Source organism: Opisthocomus hoazin, chromosome 16 (assembly GCF_030867145.1).
Source record: "Opisthocomus hoazin isolate bOpiHoa1 chromosome 16, bOpiHoa1.hap1, whole genome shotgun sequence".
NCBI lineage: Eukaryota > Metazoa > Chordata > Aves > Opisthocomiformes > Opisthocomidae > Opisthocomus > Opisthocomus hoazin.
Genome location: NC_134429.1, coordinates 13,836,262 through 13,862,348, shown reverse-complemented (window position 1 = coordinate 13,862,348; position 26,087 = coordinate 13,836,262). Strand labels below are relative to the sequence as shown.

The 26,087-nt window shown below is 45.5% G+C and overlaps 2 protein-coding genes across 2 annotated transcripts; one reads left to right on the top strand and one right to left on the bottom strand.

Moving 5' to 3' along the window:
- Positions 1-3,039: 3,039 nt before the first annotated feature.
- Positions 3,040-5,747, top strand: CNTROB (centrobin, centriole duplication and spindle assembly protein). The gene is made up of 4 exons (XM_075437502.1): positions 3,040-3,301; positions 3,658-3,884; positions 4,545-4,669; positions 5,348-5,747. The coding sequence occupies exons 1-4, from the start codon at positions 3,083-3,085 to the stop codon at positions 5,398-5,400; spliced, it is 624 nt and encodes a 207-aa protein (XP_075293617.1). The 5' UTR covers positions 3,040-3,082; the 3' UTR covers positions 5,401-5,747.
- A 15,268-nt stretch (positions 5,748-21,015) lies between these two features.
- LOC104332952 (arylacetamide deacetylase-like 4) lies at positions 21,016-25,171 on the bottom strand. The gene is made up of 4 exons (XM_075437325.1): positions 25,004-25,171; positions 23,015-23,231; positions 22,752-22,815; positions 21,016-22,068 (listed from the first exon to the last, which is right to left on the bottom strand). Exons 1-4 carry the CDS (start codon positions 25,169-25,171, stop codon positions 21,294-21,296), a joined length of 1,224 nt encoding a protein of 407 aa, XP_075293440.1. The 3' UTR covers positions 21,016-21,293.
- Positions 25,172-26,087: the final 916 nt, after the last annotated feature.

Here is a 26,087-nt window from a genome sequence, read left to right as displayed (position 1 = left end):
TGCTGTGCTGGTGCTTCTGGTGCTGTGCCAGTGGTGCTGTGCTGGTGTTGCCGTTGCTGCTGGTGGTGGGCTCAGCCCAGAGGCAGTTGCCCGTGCCCTGCTGCTCCTCAGGGCTCGGCTCCTCTGCTGGCAGCCGGCACCCGGCAGCACCCGCCCAATCCTGCCTGCCACCGCTCCTCGGTGAGAGGCAAGGCAGTGCGGTGCCCATTCCTGCTGGGCCATGAAGAGCATCTGGCGGTTCCTGTGCAGGAGGAGGGCACAGAAGCAGCCTGTGTCCTTCAGAAGCACCGCTGACAACGAGATCTTGCAGGAGCTCTGGAACAAGCAGCACTGCATGTCCACCACCGGGGGCTTGGCCCCAGCGCCACTGCCGGTGAAGAAGCAGACGGCTGTTGGTGACAACAACTGCCGGGAGAAGGATGAGAGGTAACGGGCGCAGGCAGGCGGGAACTCTTTGGGAAACTCCTGGGCTGTTCTCCTGCCCTGGGACTTCGCTTCGTGCCTGGGCGTGTTGGTTCCCAAGGGAGGGAAAGATGGAAAGGGCGAGTAATAACGGGCCGTTGTTCTTGCGATAAGCGATGAGTCCAAGAGGTTGTGCTGTCTGTCTTTCCAGGCCCAGACCCAGCGTGTGCACTGCGGTCCCCAGGGAGCAGGAAAACGAGGGAGGAGCTGCTCCAGGCCATGCAAAAGGGGTGTCAGCACCCAGCGCTCGCCGCAGGGCAGCAGCTGCTGGAGCTAGGCGGCGTGCACCCGCTCTGGGGAGAGCAGGTAGGACTCTCCAGCGCGGAGGAGGTGATGGGGAAAAGGGCTGTCGCCTGCCCTTTTGGTGGGCTGCCAGGGAGACAGGGTGTTTGGAAACAGCATGGAGGGGTTGCTTGTGGTCCGGGAACAAATGCCCTGCCAGGCGTTGTCCCTGGGAAGCAGAATTCTCTAGACACTGCTTCCTTTTTGGCTCCTTTCTCGTCACTTCAAGTGATGTCCCTGGCACATGGCGCAGGCGCGTTCGCTCGAGGAAACGAACTTCCAAGCAGGAGAAGAGATGCATTTTGCATCCGCGTTGTGACAGGTCGCTTGCTAGGATTTCATGGGTTTGGGGCGTGTGTTTGTGCTAAGATTGTCTCGGGAAGCACGATGATTCGGGAAGCGCTCTAGGCACCAAGGAGCTGTATTAGCTCACTGTGGTTCAAAAATGTGTGGTTTTAATGTAGATGAGCCTGCCGTATACTGGGAGTCTGCCGGCCGTGAGTCGCCAGCTGATGAAGAAGCCATCGAGGAGGGCAAAAGCTCTGAGGGGGAGGTATGTAAACCCCAAGGCTTTGACATTGGAGTCTTCCTTTTAGGCTTCTATCACACCCTAATGCAGAAGAAGACTTTTCCATGAGTAATGCCAAAGGCAGGGTTCTTGGAAACTCTTTTCTCATCCGACGTCAAGTTAGTGACAGTCCTCTTCTGGGCCTGTGACATGCTGCCGCTGTCTCCTGTTTTGAGCTGATTTCCTAAGTTCCGTCCATTTTTATTCTTTCCCTTTGAGCAGGCAGGAAACATCACAGCTCGAATACCAACCCCAGGGCTGGATTCGTCCCTTTGCCACCGGAGCCTCAGAAGCCCTGGGACACCAGAAAGTGCCAATGTGGAAGAGATTCTGAGAGCATGTGACCTCCGGCTCACTGTGCACGCACACATCTCTGAGGTGCTGGAGACCAACAAGAGCTTGTGTCAGCAGCTGAGCAAAGCCAAAAGAAAAGCTGGCAGGCTGGAGGAGGAAGTGGAGCAACTGAAAGAAACTCTCCAGGAGAAGACACTGGCTTTAGATAGGGTAGAAAGAGAATTACATGAGGCCCGGAGGCAGGCAAAGGAGCAGCACGCTCTACCCCCGAAGAGCACTCAAGAGAGAAACGATGCCATCAAGCAGGCAGAAGGGCTGCAGGAACAACTGGCCCAGCTCCAGAGTGAAAACGTTTTCCTCCGTCAGCAGCTGGGAGAGGTGCGGAACAAGACCACCCAAGAACAAAAGGTGAGCGATGCCTTTACATGCGAGGCGGACAAAGTAGAAAAAGAGGTGAGATGATCACTGAGCAGGAATGACTGAAAGCAGAGCAGTTCCCAAGGCTGTCTGGTGCTCTGGAAAGTCAGCAGGTGTAAGCTACGTGCATGGGAGTCCATCACTCGAGCTGGTTCTGGTTTTGTTGGAATTGCGGAAGGTGCCGGCAAGCCTCGAGACGTGCTTATAGACACATATGTAGATACAGTCTCTGCATCTTCCCAGCAGAATGTGCTGGAAACAGAAATGTTCCTTCAGAGATGGCATTTCTGTAGTTGTCTTCACTTGCCAAGGATGGCTAGAGACCGTCAGCTGTGCAGATGCCGCCTTCCTCCAGGGGATAAGGTTGCTCTGCTTTGCGATGCACTTAAGAGAACCGATCTCGGTGTATTACCTAGTAACTGCAAGTCACAAGACAGATTTTGGCTTCTTACCTTTTTCTCTGTCCTCCCATGACATTGTTTCCCTAGGGAACAGTGGGACGGCTGCAAGAAGAGCTCGCTGATGCTTTCAGAAAGCAGTGGATAGCAGAAACGTCACTGAAAGCTGCCACACGCCAACGCGATTACCTGAAGGAGGAAAACTCCCGCTTGCAAGAGGACTTGGCCAAGGCTAAGGCCAAGGTATGCAAAGTCTGTAAACCTGTCAGTATGGAGGAAGCTGTTCTGTTCCTTCAAAGAGTGCCAGAGAAGAAAATAGTTTGGGAACAAATACAGGAGAGACTTCTCTGAGGACATTATGAGCTTCCGCATCACTAACAACAGTTTTCCAGACTCGAGGGTGCTTTTAGCTACTTTCTCCTCGCTGCCTCCTCCCCTCTCACCTTGAAAAAGTCAGCTGGCTCTTCAGGGAGCTCGTTCCGAGGCTGTGGGAAGGCAGTGAGCTTGGGACAGCACCTGGGTGGGGAAGAATGAGGCGGCCATGCTCTTTGGAGACTGGCTTCTGTTCCGACACTGTGCAGAGGTTGTGGCCATGTGATTGAGTTTCGCAGAGATTTGAGACCCCTCTGCCTAAGACAGATTGTTTATTTCCTGCATCCAGATGCGTGAACTCTCCGCGCAGCTGGAGTTGGAGAATGAAACCTCTCTGCAGCTCGCAGCTGCAAACCAGCAGCTGCGAGGGCTGGTGGCTCCTCTTCTGCCACACCGCTTGCCGACTGCTGGCATGGCTCCTACCGCAGCAGCGCTTTCTGGAGAACAGCGTGAACAGCGAGCGCAGGAAGAAACGGGACAGAAGCAGCATCTCGGCCCACTTTTGCAGGTCAGTTTATGTACCATTTGCATCTGTAGCCCGCGTTGCGTTCATTTGTGGTGGTGGCGATGGTGTTTTAGGTGTTTGGTCTTGGGCATCCGGCTCTCCTTGTTGGTGCTGTGGGTTTGCCTTTCCCGTAGAGAAGCTGGGGAGCTGCAAAAGGCTGCGTCAAAGTGCCTCTGTGCGTGTGGTGGGACCTGTGTGCATGAGAAAGATGCCGCCTTTTCCTTCTCCCTGTCCGTGCAGCGCTGTAGGCTGTTTAATACTAGCTTTTGTGTACAAATGGCAGGAAGAGCAGGTTTTTTGAAGAGCCATGGGCATTGTCTTTTTCTTCCTGTTTCTTGAAGTTGCGCCTTCTGCTTTAGACACAGGCAGCCACTCAAGCCAGAAGAGAGGAGATCTGCACCACTGAAGCCTCCTGGAGAAAACTGCTGGAGCAGAAAGCGAGTGCTCTGGAATCGGAGCTGGACAGAGCACAGCAGGAGAACAGCGCACTGCAACTGGCATGTATCCAGGCCAAACTAAAAAGCTCCGAGAAACGTTATCTGGTGGGCCAGGAAAATAGAAGATCCCTTACAAAGACATTAAAAAAGTAAGTCCAAATGTCTTCTGTTTTTCCCCCACGTTATGGGAATATGACCCTCTTCTTCGTGGTTTTTCCAGCCCACTTCCCTTTCTTGGATCTGGTCAGCAGGATGCGTACGCTCAAGACAGCGTACTTCTCAGAAGAGCACGCCTTGGGCTCTCCCATTATGGAGGTCTGTTTGCCTTTCTCTTTACTGACCCTGAAGTAACACAACGAATCAGGCCTGTCTGCAGGACATTTTGGTTCTTTTTCTTCAAACAGTTTTCTGTAGCCGTCTCTCCTTGCTGCATGGTGGTGGAAAAGAGGAGCTTCATCTCTGCTGCTCTTCTGCTCCACCTTAGGATAGGCACACTTGGAAAGGCAGAGGGGACACGAGAGGAGCCTGTGAGGCAACAGGACTTTGTTCAGCTGCCGTTATGGTGGTGCATCGTCGGTTGGAGTTTACAGCAGGGGGAGGGAGGGAGCCTGCAGTCCCTACCACCTTCTAGGAAAAGTCCTACAAGGGAAGACATAAGACAGGTTGCTCATAAGAGCCCGAGAAGCAGTACCTTTGGGTGGCTGGGAAGTCTGTGTGCATGAGTCCAACAGTGTAGCATCACCCTTGAGGAACACCTTTGTGCCACGATGAGTAACAGCTGTTCTTGCACGCTCCTGCCTTTTTCACAGGGCTAATGAGAAGTTAGCAGAAGCCGGTGCTAAGAGCCCTCAGAAGCTGCGGCGCAGACGCTTCCGTGGCAAGGCAAAGAGTCTGGGCCAGACCAGGGCACAGAGCGGAAACCCATCGAGCTCAGGTAAGCAGCTCCAGATGTGGTTCTTCAGTGGTCAGGTGGGCTTGAAGAATTGAACCGATTTCACAACACTTGTTCCTCTAGAGTCTCGAGCTCCCAAAGCGCTGATTTGCTTTTGAGGCTTTGTCTGCATAAGGTGGGTGGGCACAGAAGGTGTTCTGGCAGGAAAAATTCTACCTGTGTCCACCTGGGAAGGATGGACCCGTGCTGTGCTGAGAGACTTCCTTGGCCTGGCTTCGATAGCGGGGCTTTGTCTGCTCAAAGACAGACGATCCTGTGCTTTGGTGGGGAGGAAGGCAGAAGCTGGTGCAAAACCTTGTGCTCCAGAAAAGCCCTCTGCTGAGCTTCCTGGGAAAATGGGGCACTTGAGGGCAAAGGGGTCTCAGGGCTCTGAAGTGTAAGCAGATGCCATTTGGGTGGGTTCATCTGTTGTGCGCAGCCTCTGGAATTTCCTTCGTGGGCTTTAGAAAGCTAGCTGCCTGATGGCCACAGATGGAGAGTCTCCCTTCTTCCTTTGCGCGTGTGCCTTTCATCCTTTGTTTCCTCTGGCGGGCTTAAATCTCTTCAGATCCCTCCAGCGTCCCGTCACACCTGACAGTCGCTCACGGACTTCTTGGGCTCAGTGTGCTGTAGAACTAACACCGGATCTTCCTTTTTCTCTCCCGGTCACTCATCGTGAAGATGAAACTGCATCTGCTGGGGATTCTCCCTGCACATCTCCTGCTCCTCGGTGAAAGCAGAATAAAGCCCAGGACGTGCCCTCGCAGGCCAACACCGCCTGACTGTGGCGCTTGGAACAGCAGCTATTAGACGGGAAGTCAGTACTCCTGGAAGCTTGTCAGAATTGTTATGTCTGCCCCGATCCTCCCGTGCTTTCCCATGGCGTCCCTGCGTGAGCCCCCACAGCATGGGGCTCGGCAAGGCTCTGTGGCTGGGGACAGCAGAGCCGTGGCAGCCATCCCCTTGCCTGCCTCCCCAGCGAGGGGGTCTCTGCGCTGCTGGAGGGGCCGCGGTCGCTGTCCCGGCTTGGGGGAGGCCAGCGAGGCCTGCGGGACTCTCCTCAGTGCGGCTGCGGGGCCAGGGGCCGGCTGGGGTGGTCTGGGGGAGGCCCGGTGCCGGTCCCGGGCAGGGCAAGGGGTCCCCGGGGGCTCTCCCTGGGGCCGGGGCAGCCGAGCACTGCCCGGAGCTGCTCCCTGCTGCTGGGCCGGGGGCCGGGGGCTCGGGCAGGGCTCGGGCTCCATGGAGACCGGCCTGGAAGAGGGCCCGGGGCCTGGGCTGGGAGTGGGCGGGGCGGCCGTGGCCTGGGCGGGGCGCGAGGCACGCTGGGAGCTGCAGTCCCTCTCCCCCTGCCCAAGGGCATGCTGGGAGCTGCAGTCCCTTCGGTGACTCAGTGAAATGTGTTTGCTAGAGATTCACTCAGAAGGGATCATCAGCTTGAGGCTGTCCTTCCCCTCTGACATTGTTCACTTCAGGAGGTTAAGGGTGTTCTGTCTCTCCCAAACTGCCTCCCCATTCCAGTCAAAGGTCAGGATCTGCTGTGGCTCTACAGTGCCCAGATTCAAATTAAAAATGATGACAAAAGCAGAAGTGGGAGGAGAAATAGCTGATTTATGGGCTAAGAAAGCATGGAAGTTGCCAGTAAAAGAAGCATATCTGCAAAATACCAAATAGCAGTAACCCACCTGCTGAATTACGGTCAGCATCCAAGGGTGTGTTACAACATGGAGATAAACTGTCCCTGCCTCGAATACCTTCGTTTTAAACTTATTTGTGGAGTAATGCAATGAGCAAAATAAAAAATAGCAGGCATTAAATGGCTCGGGTTTACAGCAGGATTTTTATTACACCAGAGGGCAGCAAGGTATTTTCATGGTGAAATAAGTTTTTATTCAATTATCTGATAGATAAATATTATTATTACTCTTTTTTTCTAGACTTTGTTGATGAAGTTTTTAGTTATGATAACCCAGGTAAATCTTTAACTGGTTTTCTTGTTCCTATTAATTATAATACCAGCCAGGTGTGATTACTGTATTCATAAGCAATGTTCTGACTGCTTATCTTAATCAGAGCCTGTGTATTCTCTTTCACATAGAGTAGGAGTACTGGGAAGCCTTAGCATTCCTGTTAAATTTCAGTTCAAGTGCATTCTGCGTCCCTAAATACAGACGCATTGGTCTCTGCTACCTTTTAGTCATGTTTTGGAGCACTTCTGTACATTGTATTATACCCAAGGCGATGCAGCGAAGAGCTCTCAGCATGGATACAAATCTGACTGGGGGGGGACGGGACACAATACCCAACAAACCCACAAAGAAAAAAAACAAAACAAAACAGTAAAACACATTTTTTTAAGTGTCTCTGATTTGGACTTGTTATAGCTCTGAGATGTTGAGACAAATAACTTTTGTTTTAAGGAAGTTTGTAATAAATACACGCTCTAGATTTAGGAATTTTAACAATTTCTCTCTGCACTTTGTTCAGTGAAGCAGCTACTTCAGCTCAGACAAACATATTTGCCCCGGCGGGCAGAATTAGATGTGTGGCAAATTCAGATCTCTCTCTCTTTCTCCTTCCGTCCCCCCTAATTGAGGAACTACTTAAATGTTGGCTGAAATACAGCTGATGGCTGTAAGTATGGATAGAAAATATAATGCCCTCTGAGGTTTAGGTAGAACCCCCTAGTTCTGTATGAGGTTTTTTGAAAAGCAAAGGAATAAAATTTGTCTCCAAAAGCCCCCAAACACCTGTAATTTCCACTTCTTAGCATGGCTTTAAGCTAGGGCAAAAGACATCGATCAATAGATGATTCAAACAAAAGACAATGATTCCCCTTCCTACTTATCTCCATTTGCTTGGCCAAGTAGAGAATTCACATGATGTTTATTTTGGGATACACATGGAATGTGACTGTTCCAGGCTGCTTTGGTTACTTTTCCCAGCTGAATTAGGGAATTGATCCCTTCGTTTAGTAAGTGGAGACTTGCAGGTTTGTTTTCTATTCTGCCCCTATTTGCGATATGAATATATTTAGCTGATGGAATATGGCTTCCATATGTAGGTGGCCACAGGCTGTCACAGGTTTAAGCTGACTGACCAAATGTCTGTACCATCAACAGCTGTCTTTTTTAAAGGTTATTTTTAAAGGCACGTGTTCTTGGAATTTGTTTCCTGGGTGGCATGTTGTGCCGTGGAGAGGCCAAGTGTTTAAATAACCTCTTCAAACATGTGTTTTGCTCTTTGTTGTAAGGCCTGAAGGCAATTGTCTCTGCAATGAAACTCCTGATGGCAAAAGCAAGCTGGGAGGATGAGTGCTGTTGGTATTTGCAGCAATCAAAGAGATACCACTGCTGTGAGTGCAGTGTTAGCTTAGGTGCAAAGAAATTGTCTAATCACAGCTGCACAGCGTGTGGCATGAGCTGCGAAACTCAGAAAAGTGGAGCTCCATGCACTGTATCTAGACAGCCAGGAGGACGCAGGTTTGCTACTTACGGGTTGCTGTGTTCCTGCTACTGAATTCATGTCAGTGACTTGTTTGGAGACCCACCCATGTCTACATCAATGCCAGCGCATGCTTTCCTGGATAATTAAACACAGATTAATTGCAGTCAGTGTCTTTTGCTGAAACATCTTGTGATCATCTATGGAAAGTCCCAACATTGTGGGAAGAGAAGAAGGTGCAGGGGGGATATCCAGGTTTCACAATGTGACTCTTCCTCTGAAACCAAAGAAAAAGCATTTGGTGGTGCTATGCAGCTATCTTCCACCATAATCTAATAATGAGAGTTCTTGGTTTCAAGGTTGAGACTGGCTAATTGGACAGCATGCGGTTTAATTGATAAAGAAAAAAAGAGGGGAGGGGGGAAGCATGATCCCCAAAACTTTGACGTGGAGGTGGTCAAGTGGATGCAAGAAGAGGGGGATTTCTTGTGAATCATCACGGTCTAGAAATAGAATTATTTGTAATCCCAAGAGTTGCAGTTCTAAGAACTAAGCATTAACAGCCTGACCATAAGTCTTTTACAGACAGTTGGAAATCTTTCCACTGTTTTCAATTTACTTTGGACCATATTGTATGTAACGCATTTCATGCTGTAGAATTCCTAATTTGCCCCTGGATATGTAGTCTGGGTCGCTGCTGTGTTATATATATTACGATGTCATTTCCAGCAGAGTTTAAGGACCTACGATGATAAATGATAGTTTCACAGCAAATTTTTGTTTAGGTATTTCAACTTAGTCATACAGTGGCTGATACTACAGTAAATCTGCATGTCAATATTTATTTTATATAGGCAATTCATTATACTCCTGGCGTAGAAATTCCATCATATATGTGAAAATAAAGGAAATAATTACTGTTGCAGAATTCTAAAGGGAAGAAAATAATTGGAAATAGTGGTCTCCTTAAAATAGACCTTAAAAATATCTGGAAGTTTGCTATGACTCAATACGTTTTAAGGAAAGAAAAATGTTATTTCAAATATGAAGCTGACAAATTCTACCATTTTGATTCCGCAGCAGTAATCTCTGTAAAAGACATGATTTAAAAGCTGCTATTTCTCACTGTCTGAAGCTAAATATGCTTTTTTATTCCAACAAATCCGAATAAAATTAGAGCACTCTGAATAAATTCACCCTGCCTCTGCGCCTGCTGTCTTAGCTTGAGGCGGAAGCAGATGACTCTGATCTCTAAGATTGTCAAACTGGTACCATAAGCCAAAGCTACGCTCACCTTAAAAAACCATGAAATTTATTCCAGCTTGGTAACAAGCTGGTCCATTATTTCAGGGTTCAGGGTTTACTGCCAGTGTTCAGTTTTTTAAAAGGCCATCTGAAACCTCACAGGCATTTTTGACATTTTCCCATTAACGGAATTGATATCTGGGGGCTTGAGAGTGCTTTTTTTGTGTTCAGTTTTAAACTTTTAACATGTTAGATCTGTCACCAGCTCACTGGAAGATACTATTTTGATTTTCCTCATTAGCAGCTCTGAAAAAGGAAAAAAAAATTAGCACACTTCTGATTTAATATTAATTGGAACATATTTTTCCCTGTAGCAGTTTGTTGATTATGAGATTTCAATGCCACTGACTGAGGTGGCTTTGCAAATAGTGCTTATAAATGGAAAATAGGAAGCTGTTTCTGTGAAATGACCAGCTAGAGGAAAGTCTCATTAATCAGGGAACCAGGTACAGACCAAGAACCCTGCCTGACACTGAGCATGTAAACACAGGCTGACAATGCTGTCTGAATGGTCAAGCAGAACAGTTTGGTCTACGCTAACATTTTGTGGGCAGAAAGTTTAGTCAAGTGTTTAAAATATGGAAATGAGGATGAAACTGCCTGTGTTCTTTCTGCAGCTCCCCTGCTGACTAGCTGGAGGCAAATCACCTTGCCTGCTTGTAATGTAATCACTGACAAAGGGCCGCTTTCTGCCTGAAAACTGTGGCAGCAACATTTCGTGGATATAGCAATGTCTTCAAAAATTATATCATGGAGCGTGAAAGGTGAAAGGGGACAGTGTGTAAATCACACGAATCTATGTGGCAATGCACGTTGTTCATGTTAAAACACTACGGGTCATTTTGGGCTGGCTTGCATCAATGTTTTCTGTCTTCCACGTAGCCTGGAGTAAGTGTATTGACTATTTCCAGAAAAAAAATATTATTCATGAAGGAGAGTGAGACCTCTTGCTACCTTGTCTATCAGCCATGTACCATTTAGCAGCTGCCTGTGCCAAGGTCTGCTTTTTGTGTTGATTGCATAAAATCCAGCACAGTTTACGTTCGACCCTGCTTTGACCTCTTTTCTACTGTCATAGGAATAAAGAATAGTAGCAATGGCACCTTCCATCTCCAGGGATTTCAGAACGTTTGGAAAAGCTGCATCCTCTGAACGCAGCTGTGGCACTGTTTTAAGGAACAGGTAGAAATTCCTCCCCATAAGAAAGAGGGGGTGTTCATTTCCCTTAAACTGAAGGGGGGCTCTAAGCCGCCGGGGACCAGACCAGGTCTTGACCACCTGCCAGCCGTTGGGTGCCACTGAGCCTTGCGCACCCGGCAGTGAGCCCCAGCGCCCACGGGTGCTCGGCGTGTCCCAGGTCAGTGCCCAGGAGACAGCTCCTCATAAGCGTCCTCAGATGCCAGAGAACCGAGGGCACCAGAGCGGCTTCTGCCACCTGCTGCTTCCCTGCCTGCCTACAGGGCCCGGGTTTTCAGCGGAGACAGAGCCTTGGTCGGCTCTAACCTGGCTGGGATTTTGCCCAGCTGGTGTTTACCAGTGGGATTGCTGTGTTTAAGCCTAAAACACTTGAAAGGCTAGATTAAGTGATTTGCTTTCAATGTTTATAAGTAACAGCAGTCATGAAAAGTGTCCTTGCAGTATGTAGTGACATACATGGTGAAGAAAGTCCACACCTGCAAATCCTTGGACTGTGCTAGGTGTATATTTAAGAGTGTAATTACTGATAACACAAAATGTCAAGAGTATTGAGGGAGAGTGGGCTGTCCAGTGAGAGCATTGACATGACTAAAGGTCCATTCAAAGCTCAAGCATTTGAGGGAACAGAAGAAAAATGCAGGCTTGCCTGTACAAACCAGGGGATTTTTATAGCATTCCTCTAGATATCTCAAAGTGAAGAGTTTAAATTAGAAAGCTGACTCTGTGGGCAGTTATCAGCAACCAGCATGTGCAAAGCCATAGCTGGTGTATCACTAAGATGCAAAATTGCTTTATTTTTCATTTTAAAAATCCAGGATTTTCTCTTTGTTTGCTGCCAGGCTGACACACACAAGAAGCTTTGGCAATGCCTAGCCCCGAAGCCTCTTCTCCATAAGCACTTGTCTGCCTGGTACGAGCATTCCCCACCTCAAGGTGAACTACAGAGGACAGGGCTATAAGCTTCTGTGCCAGCTGAAGCTGCTGAAGCGCTGATATAAAGGATGTTGGGGTGGCCACGGCAGAATGTAGTAGTTTGGAACTTAAGGGAGACTTGGGCGCCATTCCTCTAGGGATCCTTAACTCCCTCTCAGGCCAACTGCTGTCAAGGACAAGGCCTACCATCAGGGCAATGTTCCCTTTATATATAGTGCTAACTAAATTTAGTGTTAGATCTGCTGTGAAAATTTACAGCTTGTAATATTTGCCTGACAGTCTTCCAGACTCTCTTGTCCAAATATACAGTTCCTTAAATTAGACACAAAATAGGTTATGAGGCAGCAGCCTAAATTACATATTTACAGCACTGAAACAAGTAAGTACATATTTATGCAGCCAATCCTGAGTTCTTATTTTTAAAAAATAGACTGACTTTTTCAATGTACTTTTTAAAAATCCTGACAGAGTATTTAACCAATCCTAGGTCTTGGAGCTCTCTGGGCCAGGGGCTGTCTTCGTATTGTCTGTTTACAGCTGAATTCTGCACAATGAGGCCGGCATCCTTAGGGGTTGTTGCAACTGAAAGAATAAAAGTACATGACAATGAAGAGCAGCTCCCTACAAAATGACTGTGCCTAGAAATTTTTTCCTTCTTAGCAAATGTTATTGCCCAAAAACAACTAGTATAGCATTTATATAACAATTTCCTTATGGGTCATTGTTGAATAGAACTCGGGTCCTTCCATACCCAGGGGGAATGCCCCCATCACTACAACTACAAAATTATTTCCTTTATTTTCCTTCGCTGTCAGGACGGAGTTGTACTCTGCACCGACTAGCTTAGGAGCTACCTCACAGTTACATACAGCAAAATGTAATTTGGTTCTACAGCAGTTCTTTAACATCCCAAACTTGCTTCTTTGTGAAGTAATTCCCACAAATAGCCTTTTGAACTTATGTAGCTTTTAAGTCATAAGAAAACAAGAAAAAAAAACCCCACCGCAGGAATGTCTGCATTAGAGACAGCCGATAGCACAGGTCAGGCTCATGACATGCTGCTGTATTTCTGTTGCTTACAGCTACACTTGAAGACAAGTGGCTCCTTTGAAATGTGAATGTGGAGTATAGATTAGGTAAGATGTTTCTGCAAAGAATGGGTCACGTTTTGGGAAGTTTATGCACTCTTGCTTACGGTGAACTTCATCTTACTGAAGTCAGTGGGACTATGCCCCTACGTGGTCCCCTCTGCAACTGTTAAGAGCTGTGTGATGCAGCACTTTGTTTCAAGTATTTGCTTTGTTTGATGAAAGTATTCATGGGAGCTGTAGTTCCTGCTGGTGTGTAATAAGTATTTCTATGAGGAAAGCCACGCTGTCTAGAAAAGAAGGACCAAATATCAATTATTTTTAAAAGCTAGTAAATTAATTTATTTCCTGAAGTGTTACAGCCCCATATAGCAGTAAGATTATCATTATACGTGTATTGCAAATGAAGTCTGTTTAGACTGCTTAGACTTACAGGGAAGATAAGAGTATCAATGGCATGGTTTTAAGATGGTGCCTTTAAAGAGCTGATCAGTTCAGCTCAGTTCAACAAACAATACAAAAATTTAAAAAAGGAAAAGGCTAGTTACTAATGGCAATTTGATGTTTTCATCAGCAATATGAAAAATATGTGTTTAAATACACAAGAAGCTTTGCCAGACATGTGTGCCTTGTGCAATTGCCATCAAAGAAAGCTTTTTTATATTTTTATGGGAGCAGGGTGAGTCTGAATCCCAGTCCCAGGAGCTACACATGCTTAAAGGAACTGTTCAAAGAAATCAGTGCAATGGAATGTGCAGATTTGGAGGACAGGACCTGGCAGCCATTGTGTCCCTGTTAGGCAGTGCTCAGATTCAGACCAATGAAGCTGTTTTACCAATTAACTGACTTGGATAGCTCTTTTTAAGCACCTTCCAAGGAATATTTATAACTTTCTGAGAGAGGCCTCCTGACCATGCGAACAACCTCTTGTCAACAACCTATTTCTCTTCTCCCTGAAACCCTGCATTTAGTCTCTGTGCCCACCCTCACTTCACAGCTGGCACCCACAGTCCCCAATTATTGCAGAGCTTGCCAGCCAGAATCAGTGTTCCTTGTCTGAGTCCCAGCCCTGACTGAGATTCTCAGTCCAAAGCATCTATCTGCTTGTTTATGCAGCTCATCTAGGCTGACGTCGGTCTCCTTCAAGGCAAGAAATATGCTTGCTTTGAGAGATGTGCATCAATTCTGACTACCGCTTTGTCTCTTTAATGTCACAGAAGTTCAAATATGAGGCTGATTTCATGCAATCAAGACTGTCTACAACATTTTCATCAGAGAGTTGTATCAAAACATCTATTTGCTCCGTGAAAAACTGAAGAGACTGGTGCACTCTTGCTTTCCAGTCACAAGTGACTACAGGGCCCTGAGACTAAAAAAAAGTTTCTCAAAAAAAGCTTGGATAAATCTGACACATCAGCAAAATGTAGTCCTTTGCATTTTGTAATGATTCCCAGGAGTCCCAAAGTGCTCGATGTACATGAATGAATTATGCCTTACAACATCAGAGTGTACCGGAATAAACATTACCTATTTACTTGTCTGGTAGAGATGTACTTCAGTTCCGTACTGGATCTGTATTTCAGAGGTCTCCAAGTTCAAGAGTTTTTATCCCCAGGTCTGTGTTTCAAGATGCTCTCTTTTCTTTTTCAGGTTATGCTATTTTCATCATTAATATCCCCTCTTCCTGAAAAGTGTACATCTTCATAGTGTAACCCAGCATTTCTGTTGTTGATTTTCATTAGTTGGCTGCGTTTTCTATTTGCTAGTAAATGGATTTCTGAGTTACTGCAAATTTTTTGATGATGAAATTTCAGGTTTTCTCACCTCTTTTCCATGGCTGCTGTGAACATCTTAATTGTTTCACTTTTTACCTGTTCTTGAAGCACAGGCAAAGCGACCTCTGTTTTAGTGGTTTTATCTTGAATAAATGTCCTTGTAATTTCTGGAGATTCGAGGGAGCTGGGAAATGTGTTTGTGTTAGACACAACAAGGGTATTTGTTATTAAAGGAATCTCTAGCACAGAAATATTGTAACTGATTAAACAGCATTGTTTGTCTTGGCAAGAATTAGTGTCTGTAAACTGTACCTGTAGGTATCCATTTTTATCTGCCGTTGCTAATTCCACAGACCTCTGCCAAATGCAGGACAGTACTTGGAAAAAAATGTGTATATGCTTAACTCTACATATTGGTAGTAAGACAGATGTACAGGATCAAAACCTAGGATTATGACCTAATCAGAATGGTGAGCAGGAAAATATAAATGAGGCATTCTTGGTGTGTTTGCAGTATTGCTTTCAGCAGTGGCTCGGCCTTATGGTTTTGGGGGCTTCTGTCTGGGATAATCTAGGTCAACTACATTTTGTAGGAAAAAAAGGGGAGGAAAGCTTGATTATCAGTACTATTCTGTCTGAAATTTTGTCTTGCAGAATATTTGAGCAGTGTGTTTGAGATAAAGATACTTTTGTTCAGTTTTTGTTACCGGCTGGTTGGTGTTTGCTTCCACCTTTGCTGAACTCGGATCAAGAGAAGAGAAGCCTGGACTCTTTCTGTCATGAGTTCAACTTGAGGCTTGAGTCACCAGAAAGCTAGCTAGGTATCTGTGATGCATGTTTAGTATTGCTGAAGTGGAAACAGCTAATCAGTTAAACAGTTCAGAGCAGATATTTTGCTACCGGGTATTATTAATCACAACTGACACGTGTTGTAGAGTTGTGCATTTTTCTGTTTAAGAAGTTCTCTATCAAAATGCATTTCATCCAATTAGCTAGCGTGCTTTGTTTAGTTCCTTTGGGTGTCGTAGTTGTGTATTTTACTTGTAAATGGCTCAATAGTTGAACAGATTAGACTTGTGCTTGGCGAGCCCTGCCCAGTCAGTTTACAGATTTGGAGCTAATGTTTTCATACAAATTTCATAGGTGGTACTTGTGCATTTCAGTATACCCTGTACATCAAACTGGGCATTTCTTTCCATATATGAGCTTTGGTTTTAGAAGTACAGTAGATAATAACCATAAATGTTTCATTTACTATAAATATTTAATAATTATGAATGATTGATGACCAGATTTATAAGCGAACTGATAGAGTTGCTTGAAGTGAAGACTACTTTCATATGATTTTCTAAGCTGTATTATAAATATTATGTGGGATTTGTTGTCCTTGTAAGATGCATGCCTGATTGGTAGTTTCATTAAAAATATTAACACATGGGTAACAAACAGAAAAATACACTTTTTATAGTCATAATGGCAATAAAATTAATGTGGATGGACTTCCTTGTGGATACAACAATTTCTGTATCCGCCGATTTTCCTTGCGTTGAAGGGCATGCCTTCTTTAGGGATTATTTTAAAGATGCTTTTTCAAGAGAATGTGTTTTTTATAACACAACACTAATAGCTGGCTGTGTTTCAGTCACTGCTTTCACCTACTTTGCTTTCAATTTTTTTTCAGTGCCTTTGATCTCCCTGGGGCTTTGAAGCCAAAAAAAACCCAGATAATGCTTATCTAATTATCAGGGCTCTTGCATCTCTAAAAGATTTCATTAACTATGCTGCTTTCTGATTCATGCCACCAGCCGCGGGTCTGCGTACCCGCGGACGCTTTTGGATGTCTCACAGGTTGGTGACGATCACTTTGCCAATAGGTGCCACTGTTGCTCTACACACATATCTGAATCGTCAATGTCCTTCAGTTGAAAATCGAACCTTGAAAAAGCAAACTGAAATCACAGTGACTAAAATGTTGCGGAGGTAAAACTCTGGACAGACCGTGGCCAGAGGCTTGTCCATGCCAAGATGAAGGTATATGCTTTATCTTGTTCCTAAAAATAATTACATTATTGTTAATCTTGAGCAAAATTGATGAAGAGATAAATATGCATTGACGTAGTTCCAGATATATTTAATCTAAGCCTTTGACTTGATGCAAGTTTATTGTTGAGCCTCAACCGATAGCAACTGAACGTTGCAAATACCTCCTCTGGACCGAATGTAATTGAAATGTAGAAGTTGCACATAAGTGCAATAATTTAGACTTCTGTCAGCACTTCTTACATAGGTCGTTCACATACGTTCTCAATTGAATGAAGTGTCACGGTGGCCTATCCAGCAGTATAAAGGCCACCTACAGCTATTTGTTCTAGGTTTACTATTTGGCAATACAAGGTCAGCTAATGTAGTGCGCTTTGCAGCTTATCTGCCATTAAGTGCCATTCAGTATGTAAAGCCAAGGGCAATCAATGTCTGCCTGCTTACTGCATTGGGAGAAACCTTGGTTCACCTTGTCCTTAGGCATGCAGCCATTTCATATGTTTCCTTTATTTTTGGATGTTTCAGACACATTATGGAACAATACCAGTTTCTTGTCTATTCTTTCTTCAAAGAAATGTATAGCAAGCTGTGTAAAAATGAAGGAACAACTAAGGACAAAGCAATTAAGAGCTTCATATCCTTTCAGGTTCAATGCCACTCTGTGTTTTTTTTCCTTAATGCAACAATGTATTGACTAGAAACCAACAGATGAATTTTTTTTTCAGCGATTTAATATCTTCTGAAATATTCCCAGCCATCTGTAGGTCAGAATGTAACCCAGCAACTTGTTCCAACTGGTAGACAGCCCTCTGCCTGTATAACCTAATTCTCATTCCTTCTGCATGGAACAGATCGCTCTTACGTACATAAGCCACAAGCTATATTAAGTAGTACTTAAGATCACCCTAAGCAGTTTACACAGAGGCGTCCCTTGCTTTTCTGTCTCTCCCCAGTTGGCCAATGGCTTGCAGATATTTCTGACTCCCTTCATAGTCCAGGATTCTACTAACACCTTGGGGAAGATATCCCTGGTTGGAAAGGACGTCATGAGCTGGTTGTCTCAGTCGACAAGTAGCAAAAGCCGAAATCGGTGGGCTTTCGTAGGAAATGGTGTAGACACTGTTCATCACTCCAGTTTCTTTCTGGTGCCATTTTTTCATCAGGTGCTCAAGAAGGCCATAGTTGGTGGGTGGTTCTGGGACAGGGAATGAATAAATGTTAGAAATGAGAGAATTTAATTTTTAGTCCTGGTGGTTTTACTCCGCAATTATCATAGGGAATATTTGTACTATTTTGACAGCAGATTTAGGACAAAACACATCTTTTTGTTCCTTTTGTTCCCAGGGCATCTGTGTCTACCCTGTGGCTAGAAGGGAGAATCACTGTTAAATATTGATAGGACAGCAGTAATGGTATAAATGTAAGGAGTCCTGATTCTTCATGGTCTCTCTGGTAGATATTTAAAATGTTAGCAGAGCTCTACACGTCACTTAAATTCAGAAACATAATAGTACTCTGTGAATTCTCCTGGTAGTTGTATCTCAAAGCTCTCCTTGTTTTCAGCTGGCGTCTTGCACTATTGCACAGGGGAGAGAAATATGTTCGCTGGTACTATCCTTCACTGCTTCCTGTGGTGATTAAGCATTGTTTTATCGATAATGCTTCCACTTTATCAATCCAAAAAATAATCTACCGACTGGGTAAGAAAATAGCCGAAAGTCACCACAGGATCCGTTTTCAGAATTGAAACTGAAGGAGATTCCTAGCTTTAAGTCTCTGTAATGACCACTGCACCACGTTCCATCCGATTGAATTAATACAAGAATGGGGAAATCTGATTTCTGAGGAATCCAGGGAAACTTGCGTCTGTTCCAGCTGTGGAGGGGAGGCAGCACAGGGTTGCAACCACGTCTGTTGTATTTATCATCATACTCCGATACTAAATTTCGGCTTCGTGGTTCATCGTGATGGCTGAAGAAATGCTGCATTGGCAGGCCCTGAAATGAGATGTACGTGAAACCATGCTCTTTGTACGTAGCACTGCGATGGCTTAGCATGCTTTTGAGTCAGACTGTACTACCAGTGATACCACAACATTTTTCAGTACTTACATTACTTTTACTTATAGTTCAATCCCTCAAAATAAGGGCATTTGCATTTCAAGTAAAGTAAATTTCCAGTTAAACTAAGCAGCTACCTCTGTATGTCACATGATCTGATTAGTCTGATTTCAACATACACATCGCAGATTTGCAGATGCATTTAAGAAGCCTGCAAATGAAAAGGTGATTGTCTTGCGCTGCGTGTTTCATTGTGCACTAGCATTGCATATACTACCTTCCAACTGTCTGTCAGGAGACAGTGATAAGAGTATTTGGGGGTGGAGAGGCACCTTGGAGGGAGGGACCTTCTAGCAGATGATACTTGTGGGAAAAGTATTGTTGTGAAGGATCTGGGACTCGTTTAAGCAGAGTTTTTTCCTATGAATTGGAGGTGTGCTCATGAAAATAATCCTCTTTTACTGGCAAAATATTATCTATTCTATAGCAATATATATCATATATCATAGCCCACAGAACGTCCTGAAAACACAATACCCAGTCCTAGCTGGTTAGTAACATGCTGATTTTCACGTGCCCTGGTCACTCTCCGAGGCAGAGACTGGGAAACAACCAGAGAGTGCCAAGAAGCGTGTGCCGTGCTCTGGAAGGCACCCTACTTTAATCAAACATACGAGGGAGCTCTGGATCCTGTGAACTGGCTGCGGAGCTGCAGTGCCACCTTTTACACATATAGTTGTTCAAGGTTATAAAATATGATTTAAGCATTAGTCAAAGATCATCTCTAGTTGGAATGTTGCCACACAGAGCCCTACATTTGAAATTTCTTCTACTTACCTCAAGTCTTTCCATCATGATTCTCCTTAGTATTTGGTCTGGTTTGTGGTCTGGGAACCAAATGGAGTCTGTTGTGTATATGCTGCTGCTGCCGCTGCCGCCGAGTTTCCCGGTGTCTTTTATAAACTAGGGAGATACACAACACTCAGTATAGCTAAGGCAATCTGGTAATTCCAGAAGCTCTGATCCAGTGCTGCTTTCTTCAGGTACACATTTGAAAAGCTCTTATTTGGAAAGAAGTCTGTGCTATGTACTTTTTCTCAGATGGTAACGTCAGCTGGTATAATCAGCCACTGTAAAATTCTGGATTGATTTCTTGGTGCAAATGTAAGACACTGTGCAGCCCTTGAAAAATGATTCGTGGTTTGGTGTTAGATACTTTCACCTGCCATGTGAATTAGCATCTGAAAAGGGTGAATTAACCCTTTTTTTTTTTTTTTTTGTCCCTTTGTTCCTACTTCTGCCGTAGCAGGCCAGTATCTGCAATACAGTCCAACCTTTTGCTCCAGGAAAAAAAAAATCAATCTAAAGGAAGTCATTTTAGTGGAGTCAGGAGGATTTGCCTTAACAGCCCCAATATTGAATGTAACTGGCATGTTTGGACAAAGTTTAATGATAAAATTTTGCTCCGCTCTTAAGCAGGGCATGCACTCTATTGAGCAGCTCTGCTAGCAGAGATGCTCTTGTTTACACAAGTAAATGAAACTAATATCCAAATTATTAAAGATCCTCTGATACAAGTGATAATAAGTATTAACTTATGGGTTAATTAAGCCTCTCATATAATGTTGGTATATATTATTAAATTGTATATATTGTTGTTGTATAGTTGTATGTAAGTTGTATAGCAGTCTGAAGTGATTGCCATAAAAAGTGCTATAGCATTTTTAGTTGCCTAATGTTGTATCTGCTGTGAACCACACAATATAACCCATGCTCAGGCATTGCTTCTGTCCTGGCTTAGACAGAAGAATGGCAGATCATTAACAAAATGAATAAATGTAGGCCAAGCAAGATGCTTATCCTCCCCCATTTTATGATTCTCCTGAGATCAGCCTGGACTCCAGCTTGTGACTGCAGTAGTATACTACCTCCAGAGCACTGGCTCTGACCCACTCTATTCCTGCTCTCAGACTTCTTTCCTGATCTTACCCTTTTCCTCTCTTCCAGCCAGTTTCCAGTGAGAACTTTACTAGAGTATTTCGGTTCAATTTTCCACGAAGCCTCTCCATCTTTTTGCGATGCATATTTCTTTGTCTCACCAGCCCTACCCTCCGTGGTTGTTGGAACTGTCCTTCAAGTTATGTGGGTGAAAGATTACTCAGTAGTCCAGTGCTAGAACTAGGGCAGAAAGGGGCTTCACTTCTGCCTGCCTGTGTGCTGAGAGACACGGATGGTGTGTGGAACTGCTTGGCCCTAGAACCGCTTGTGTTGGCCTGTCCCCACAGTGACTGTTGTTCCAGTAACCACGTTCTGGGCTGCATCATATTTACTGTTGAGCAAAACAGTGGGTCCTAACCCACTAAAGTCAGCTGGGCTTTTTTCTCTAATAGAGTTCAGAATCAGAGCACAGAGTGTCTCAAAACATTGTGATATAAGCAATATACTCCTCTATACCAACACACCACACATACCTGCACAACACACAGTCTCTCTTCATAGACAGACACGTTTTATTTTAAACAAGTGGGACAAACCAGCATGTCCATTCACAATAATGTTCTTCTTTATTGACATATCTAAAGATAAGGGCTTGCAGCATGGTACAAGCTTGTATAAGGTTTGCATATTCCATGTTCCAACTAACAGCTGGAATGAGGTTCTGATGAGCCTTGTTTACCATTGTTAATGGCTGCCCTTAATTGACTACCCATCACCTGATATTAAATATCCTAAAAAGATATTTTCCTAAGTTGAGGCATGAACAGACTCATGGAATCTAAGATGTTTACTATAAGCTTTTTAGGAAGCTAACAATGCTGTCCAATCCCCTTTTCCCAGCTGGAAATGAGAAACCACAATAATCATACAGGCTTATGATTCCATGGAATCCATCCTCGAGGTGGTACCAAGTCACTCGAACTCCATTGTCCTCCAGTCTCTTCTTGTAAAGCAAGCCATCATCTCGTAGCACATCATACTCGCAAGTCAAGATGAAAGATTCGGGCAGCTGGTGAACAATAGCATCTTCGGCTAACAGTGGACACAGGTTGGGCTCACAGAATCTTTTCACTGTCTCATAAACTTCAGCTATAAAATCAGTGGGCCTAAGTGGCTTCACACCTCTGACCTTAAATTCTTCGGGGATATTATCTGGACTCACCCACTTCCTGTACTTCAGCCTCATATCTGGAGGAATATGAGAGCCCTCCAAGACCTCGTGCATATGCAACGCATGCCCGTTTAGGTACTGCAAAGCAAAGAAGGCAGCACGTTCTCGAAATAAGAGAGGGACTCCTCGATTTTGATGATAGGATGGTAAATTGAAGTCCAGTGCCTGAAGGCCTGGGTAGATCAAGATCTGAGCACGTAGTCTGGGGAGGTCTGATCTACCTGCAAGGGTCTGGCTAACAGCAGCTGCTAGATTGCCCCCGGCACTGTCCCCGCAGACAATGATACGGGCAGGGTCCACGCCATAGTGCTCAATATTCTTCATAAAGTGTATGGTAGCGTTAAGACAGTCTTCATACGCAGCAGGGTATTTGTGTTCAGGGGCTAAACGATACCTAGTACACAGAAAGAGACAGGTATAAGAGAAGCAAACGTCATTAGCATTAATCAGGAAATGGTATCCTATGCTGTCTTCCAGCCCTATCATTTTGGGGTATTCTTCCTCCAGGTTGGGATATTCACTACCTCCTAAGCGCGTATTCCTCAGCGATTGCTGAGAAGCTGTAAATTGTGTATTCAATCACAAGGACTCAGTAAAGTAGGATTCTCTTCTGATTAAGAGTCTGACTGAGCTTTTGTACATTTCCAGTCATGTTGAAAACTCCCTGTGTATTCTTGACAAAATAATTTAATCATTTTGTGCCTCTGCTTCCTGTGTGTAAAATGGGAGTGACAAAGTGTGATTATTCTCTCTTTTTCTATAAATCGCAGTTGTTTGGAGCATCTTATTATGTGTTCAGCACAGGGAAGACTTTTTTCACCTAAGTTTTTGATTGGCTTTTACAGATATTCTTGGTGTGCCAAATATTTCCATTTGGATGTTTTCTGAGTATATCAGGGCATGAACATTCAAGAGCTGTGAAATCTCAGTTATCACTATTTGTCTCTTTATGGACTTCAATGAATTCTATGGACTTTCCTCTGCAAAAAAAGAACATCTCCAAAACCAGGACAGCTCTGCGGTGGCACCACAGCAACAATAATCTCCAAACAGTAGAACTGGGTAGGGTTCACTTACTGAACAGATACAACTACCGATTCACTTTCTCTGGATATGTAGCGGCATACTTTTTCATAGGTATCTGGAAAAGAAATATTTTCATTAGTGCTTTGCTATTGCGCTAATCTTTGAGACAGCTAGGGAATGTTCATTCCAGAAGGGCATCTATTTATCTGCAGACTTCCTCCCAGATCACATGCTGAAACCTCCTTTTATTTCAATTTTATAAAAAGATGAGAATATTCTTTCTATATCACTAATTCCTCCAGAAAATATCTTACCAAGACTTCCAAACACCCAGCCTCCTCCATGAAAGAAGATGATACCTCTCCTTCGCCCATCAGAGGCAGCTCTAGGCTGATAAACCCTCACAGGTACTTTGTTAAACTGCAGATCCTGGATAAAGAGCTTTGGATCCACCCCTAGTTTCCGTCCCTGTCGCACGTATCGGCCAAAAGTGATCTGACTGCAAAGTCCAGTCTTCTCCAAAAGCCTTCCCTATTAAAGGTAAAAGAAATAAAGGCTTCTTTAAAAGTCTTGAGTTAGACAAGGTACAAGAACTCTGCATCATACTTAGATTGAACTGTATTTGAGGGAAGTTTTAAAGAAACACAAAGCTTACAAAAAAAAAAGTGGTAATGTTGTAAAATATGAATACTGTGAGACGGCATAATAATAACAGTACAAGAGGAGGATAATGGCTATGCAAGCATCTCCCACACACTCTTGAAATGGCTTCCTCTATCCTAAGTACTAGTAGGAGAGTTCATTCTAATAGGGTGTTCAGTCCTTGGGGTTTGCCTTAATAAACCTGTGGAAAACAGGGAGGAAAGGTAACTCTACAGTTGGTTTTCTTGATAGGAATGCCCAGTCCTAAGAAAGTGAGAGATCTCAGGATAGAGTCAGAAAACAGTATTTGTTTGAAGTTTGCCTGGATTAGTTCTACTAAAGAGGAGAAGTTCTACCTTTTATCATACCAGCTGGAACCTAAAGAATCAGACTGAAGAATCTAGGCTTCACATACAGCAATTTGACCCCTGCTGTCTGATAAAAATAAAGCTGATTCAAGAAAAACGATTTTCCCAAGCTCTCACATCCCACAGGCTGTAAAAAATTGACCTCCATAACTCAAATCCAGTCTCAGTCTAATAACACATCAAAAATTTTATATAGGCCATCCAAATTGGCTGTCTTGGAGCATACCTTTTAATTGCCAGTATTGTCCTGCACACCTTTGTGCTCATTCTTGTTTCGTTTATACTTGATAACAATGAAATGTTTTTATATAAAAACAGCAATAAAAGCATGTAGTAGTTCTTCATGCATAAACTAATATTCCTGAATTTAGACCATAAAAGTCAGTGAATTTGCAAATCTTAAGTGCGGAGTTGTGTTGGGCAGGTTAGTTACTGCTTTTTGCACAACAGATTTACTGAGCAAAATCAAGAAATTTCCCAATGCTCTTGCAGTGATCTTGCAAGCTAGAATACAGATCTGATGTAATAAGTGAACAAACAAGAAACTGGGAACCAAATTAATTAATGGAATCAAGCAAGTAAACTGTTACCGTTCAGTTACTAAACAAGATCCCCAGTTTAAATGCCCAGTGGGAGTCTTTTTTTTATCCGTTCCCTTCTTGTCACCTGCTATTGGGATTTAGGAGAGCTGGGTCCACAAATTTCAAGAGGATGTCAAAGGTGTAAGAAACAGCGTGGAGGAAAACAAGGCCTGCGTGGGCGATGCTGTGGCTAAAGGAGTGGAGGAGAAAACTAAAGACTGAAATCAATTAAAAGATGCGGCAAGTGACAGAGGGAGAGTTTCGAGCGCTCCGACGCCGTTTATGCAATGCTGCAAAGGCAGTCCGGGGATTAGGAGCAGCCCTAACCGGATTGTGCACCGGAGCTGTCAGCCCCGGCAGCAGCAGCTGAAGGGCCGCGGCTCTCCCTGTGCACGGTGACTGCGCCTCAGGCTGGCGGCAGTCACCGGGCGGAACACCGGCTCACGCCGAGCTGCAGGCGCGCCTCGGCACGGCCGCTCGGCAGCCCCCGCCGCCGAGCCCAGCACGCTTGCCCGGGCCGCCCCGGGTTTCGTGCAACCCGCGGGCGGGCGGCGGCCGTCCCCACCTCGCCGCGGGGGGACCCCGGCCCGGGCGGCTGCGGGCGGGGGAAGGGGCGGACCTGCGAAACCTCCGTAACCCCCCCACCTCCCGGCTCTGGTGGAAACCCTCCCCCGCCCCCCGAAACACCGGGCGGGGCGAGAGCGCGACTCACCAGGGCCGCCGTGCCGAGGAGGACGGCCAGGACCAGGCGCAGCTTGGCGGGCTGGTTCACCCCCGGCGGGATGTCGTAGCCGGGCAGGCCGAGGAGCGCCGCGGCCAGCGCCGCCGCCAGCGCCGCCAGGGGCAGGAGCAGCAGCAGCAGGGCGGGCAGCAGCGCCATGGCCCGGCGGCGGGGCCCGGCACCGGCCGCCCGCCCCCCCCTGCGCGCCGCCACCGCGGCCCGGGGCCGGCGGCGTCAGGGGCCGTGTGTGAGAGCGCTGCAAAGCCGCCGCCGGGGTCAGGGTGCGGGGGGGAGGCCGCGCTGCCGGCTGGAGGCGCGGGGTAATCTCGGTTCAAGGAGGCAGTGCGTGACCTGGGCGTGCGGCGCCGGGCGCTCGGGGAGGGCGAGAGCCTGGAGCCCGGGCTCTGCGGCTGCTGCCGCCGCTGCGACAGAGCCGGGACAGCAGGGGGTCGCGGGGCACCCGGGTTCCTGTCGGGTTGGTCTTCGAACCCTCGGGAGGATGTCGTTTGTCTTTGCATTTAGGGGTTCTTTGTCTAACGGCCGCCTGCGGGAAGCTGAAGGAAGCGCTGCCTCTGCACTCTGAAATCTAAGTGGAAGCCAGCATTTGTTTTTGAGAAAATTTCTGATTTCCTCAGTCTTGAGGTTTTTCTTTCCCTTAGGATTTCCGTTTCCTCAGTCTTACTGTTCTGAGTATGCTCACTACTGTTTTTCCTTGCTTTCCTCAACAGAGTATAATGAAGCATCATGTCAAGGAATACACTGCCTTGTCCTGTAAAGAAAACTCAAAACATGGAGAAACAGCACAGCACAAATTCTAAAAAAATAATACTGGGGAACCACTCTGTGAAACATCATGAAAACATTTTGGTTCACATTTTCTCTTTCGTTAAGCTAAACCTTCTAGTATACATAGATCAACGTCCCAGTTCACTGGTCACAGAATCACAGAAACGTAAGTTGTAAAAGACCTCTAAGATCATCAAGTCCAGCAGTCACCCCAACACCCCCATGCCTGCTAAACCATGTCCCGAAGTGCCACATCTACACGTTTCTTTGAACACCTGCAGGGATGGTG

Excerpts from the sequence above, each read along its gene's own strand:
- CNTROB (XM_075437502.1), top strand. The coding sequence starts at position 3,083 with ATGCGTGAACTCTCCGCGCAGCTGGAGTTGGAGAATGAAACCTCTCTG. Across the intron at positions 3,302-3,657 it reads ATCTCGGCCCACTTTTGCAG|ACACAGGCAGCCACTCAAGC; the intron begins GTCAGTTTATGT and ends CTTCTGCTTTAG. Across the intron at positions 3,885-4,544 it reads CTTACAAAGACATTAAAAAA|GGCTAATGAGAAGTTAGCAG; the intron begins GTAAGTCCAAAT and ends CCTTTTTCACAG.
- LOC104332952 (XM_075437325.1), bottom strand. The coding sequence starts at position 25,171 with ATGGCGCTGCTGCCCGCCCTGCTGCTGCTGCTCCTGCCCCTGGCGGCG. Across the intron at positions 23,232-25,003 it reads TCCTCGGCACGGCGGCCCTG|GGAAGGCTTTTGGAGAAGAC; the intron begins GTGAGTCGCGCT and ends TACCTTTAATAG. Across the intron at positions 22,069-22,751 it reads TCGGTAGTTGTATCTGTTCA|GTATCGTTTAGCCCCTGAAC; the intron begins GTAAGTGAACCC and ends TCTGTGTACTAG.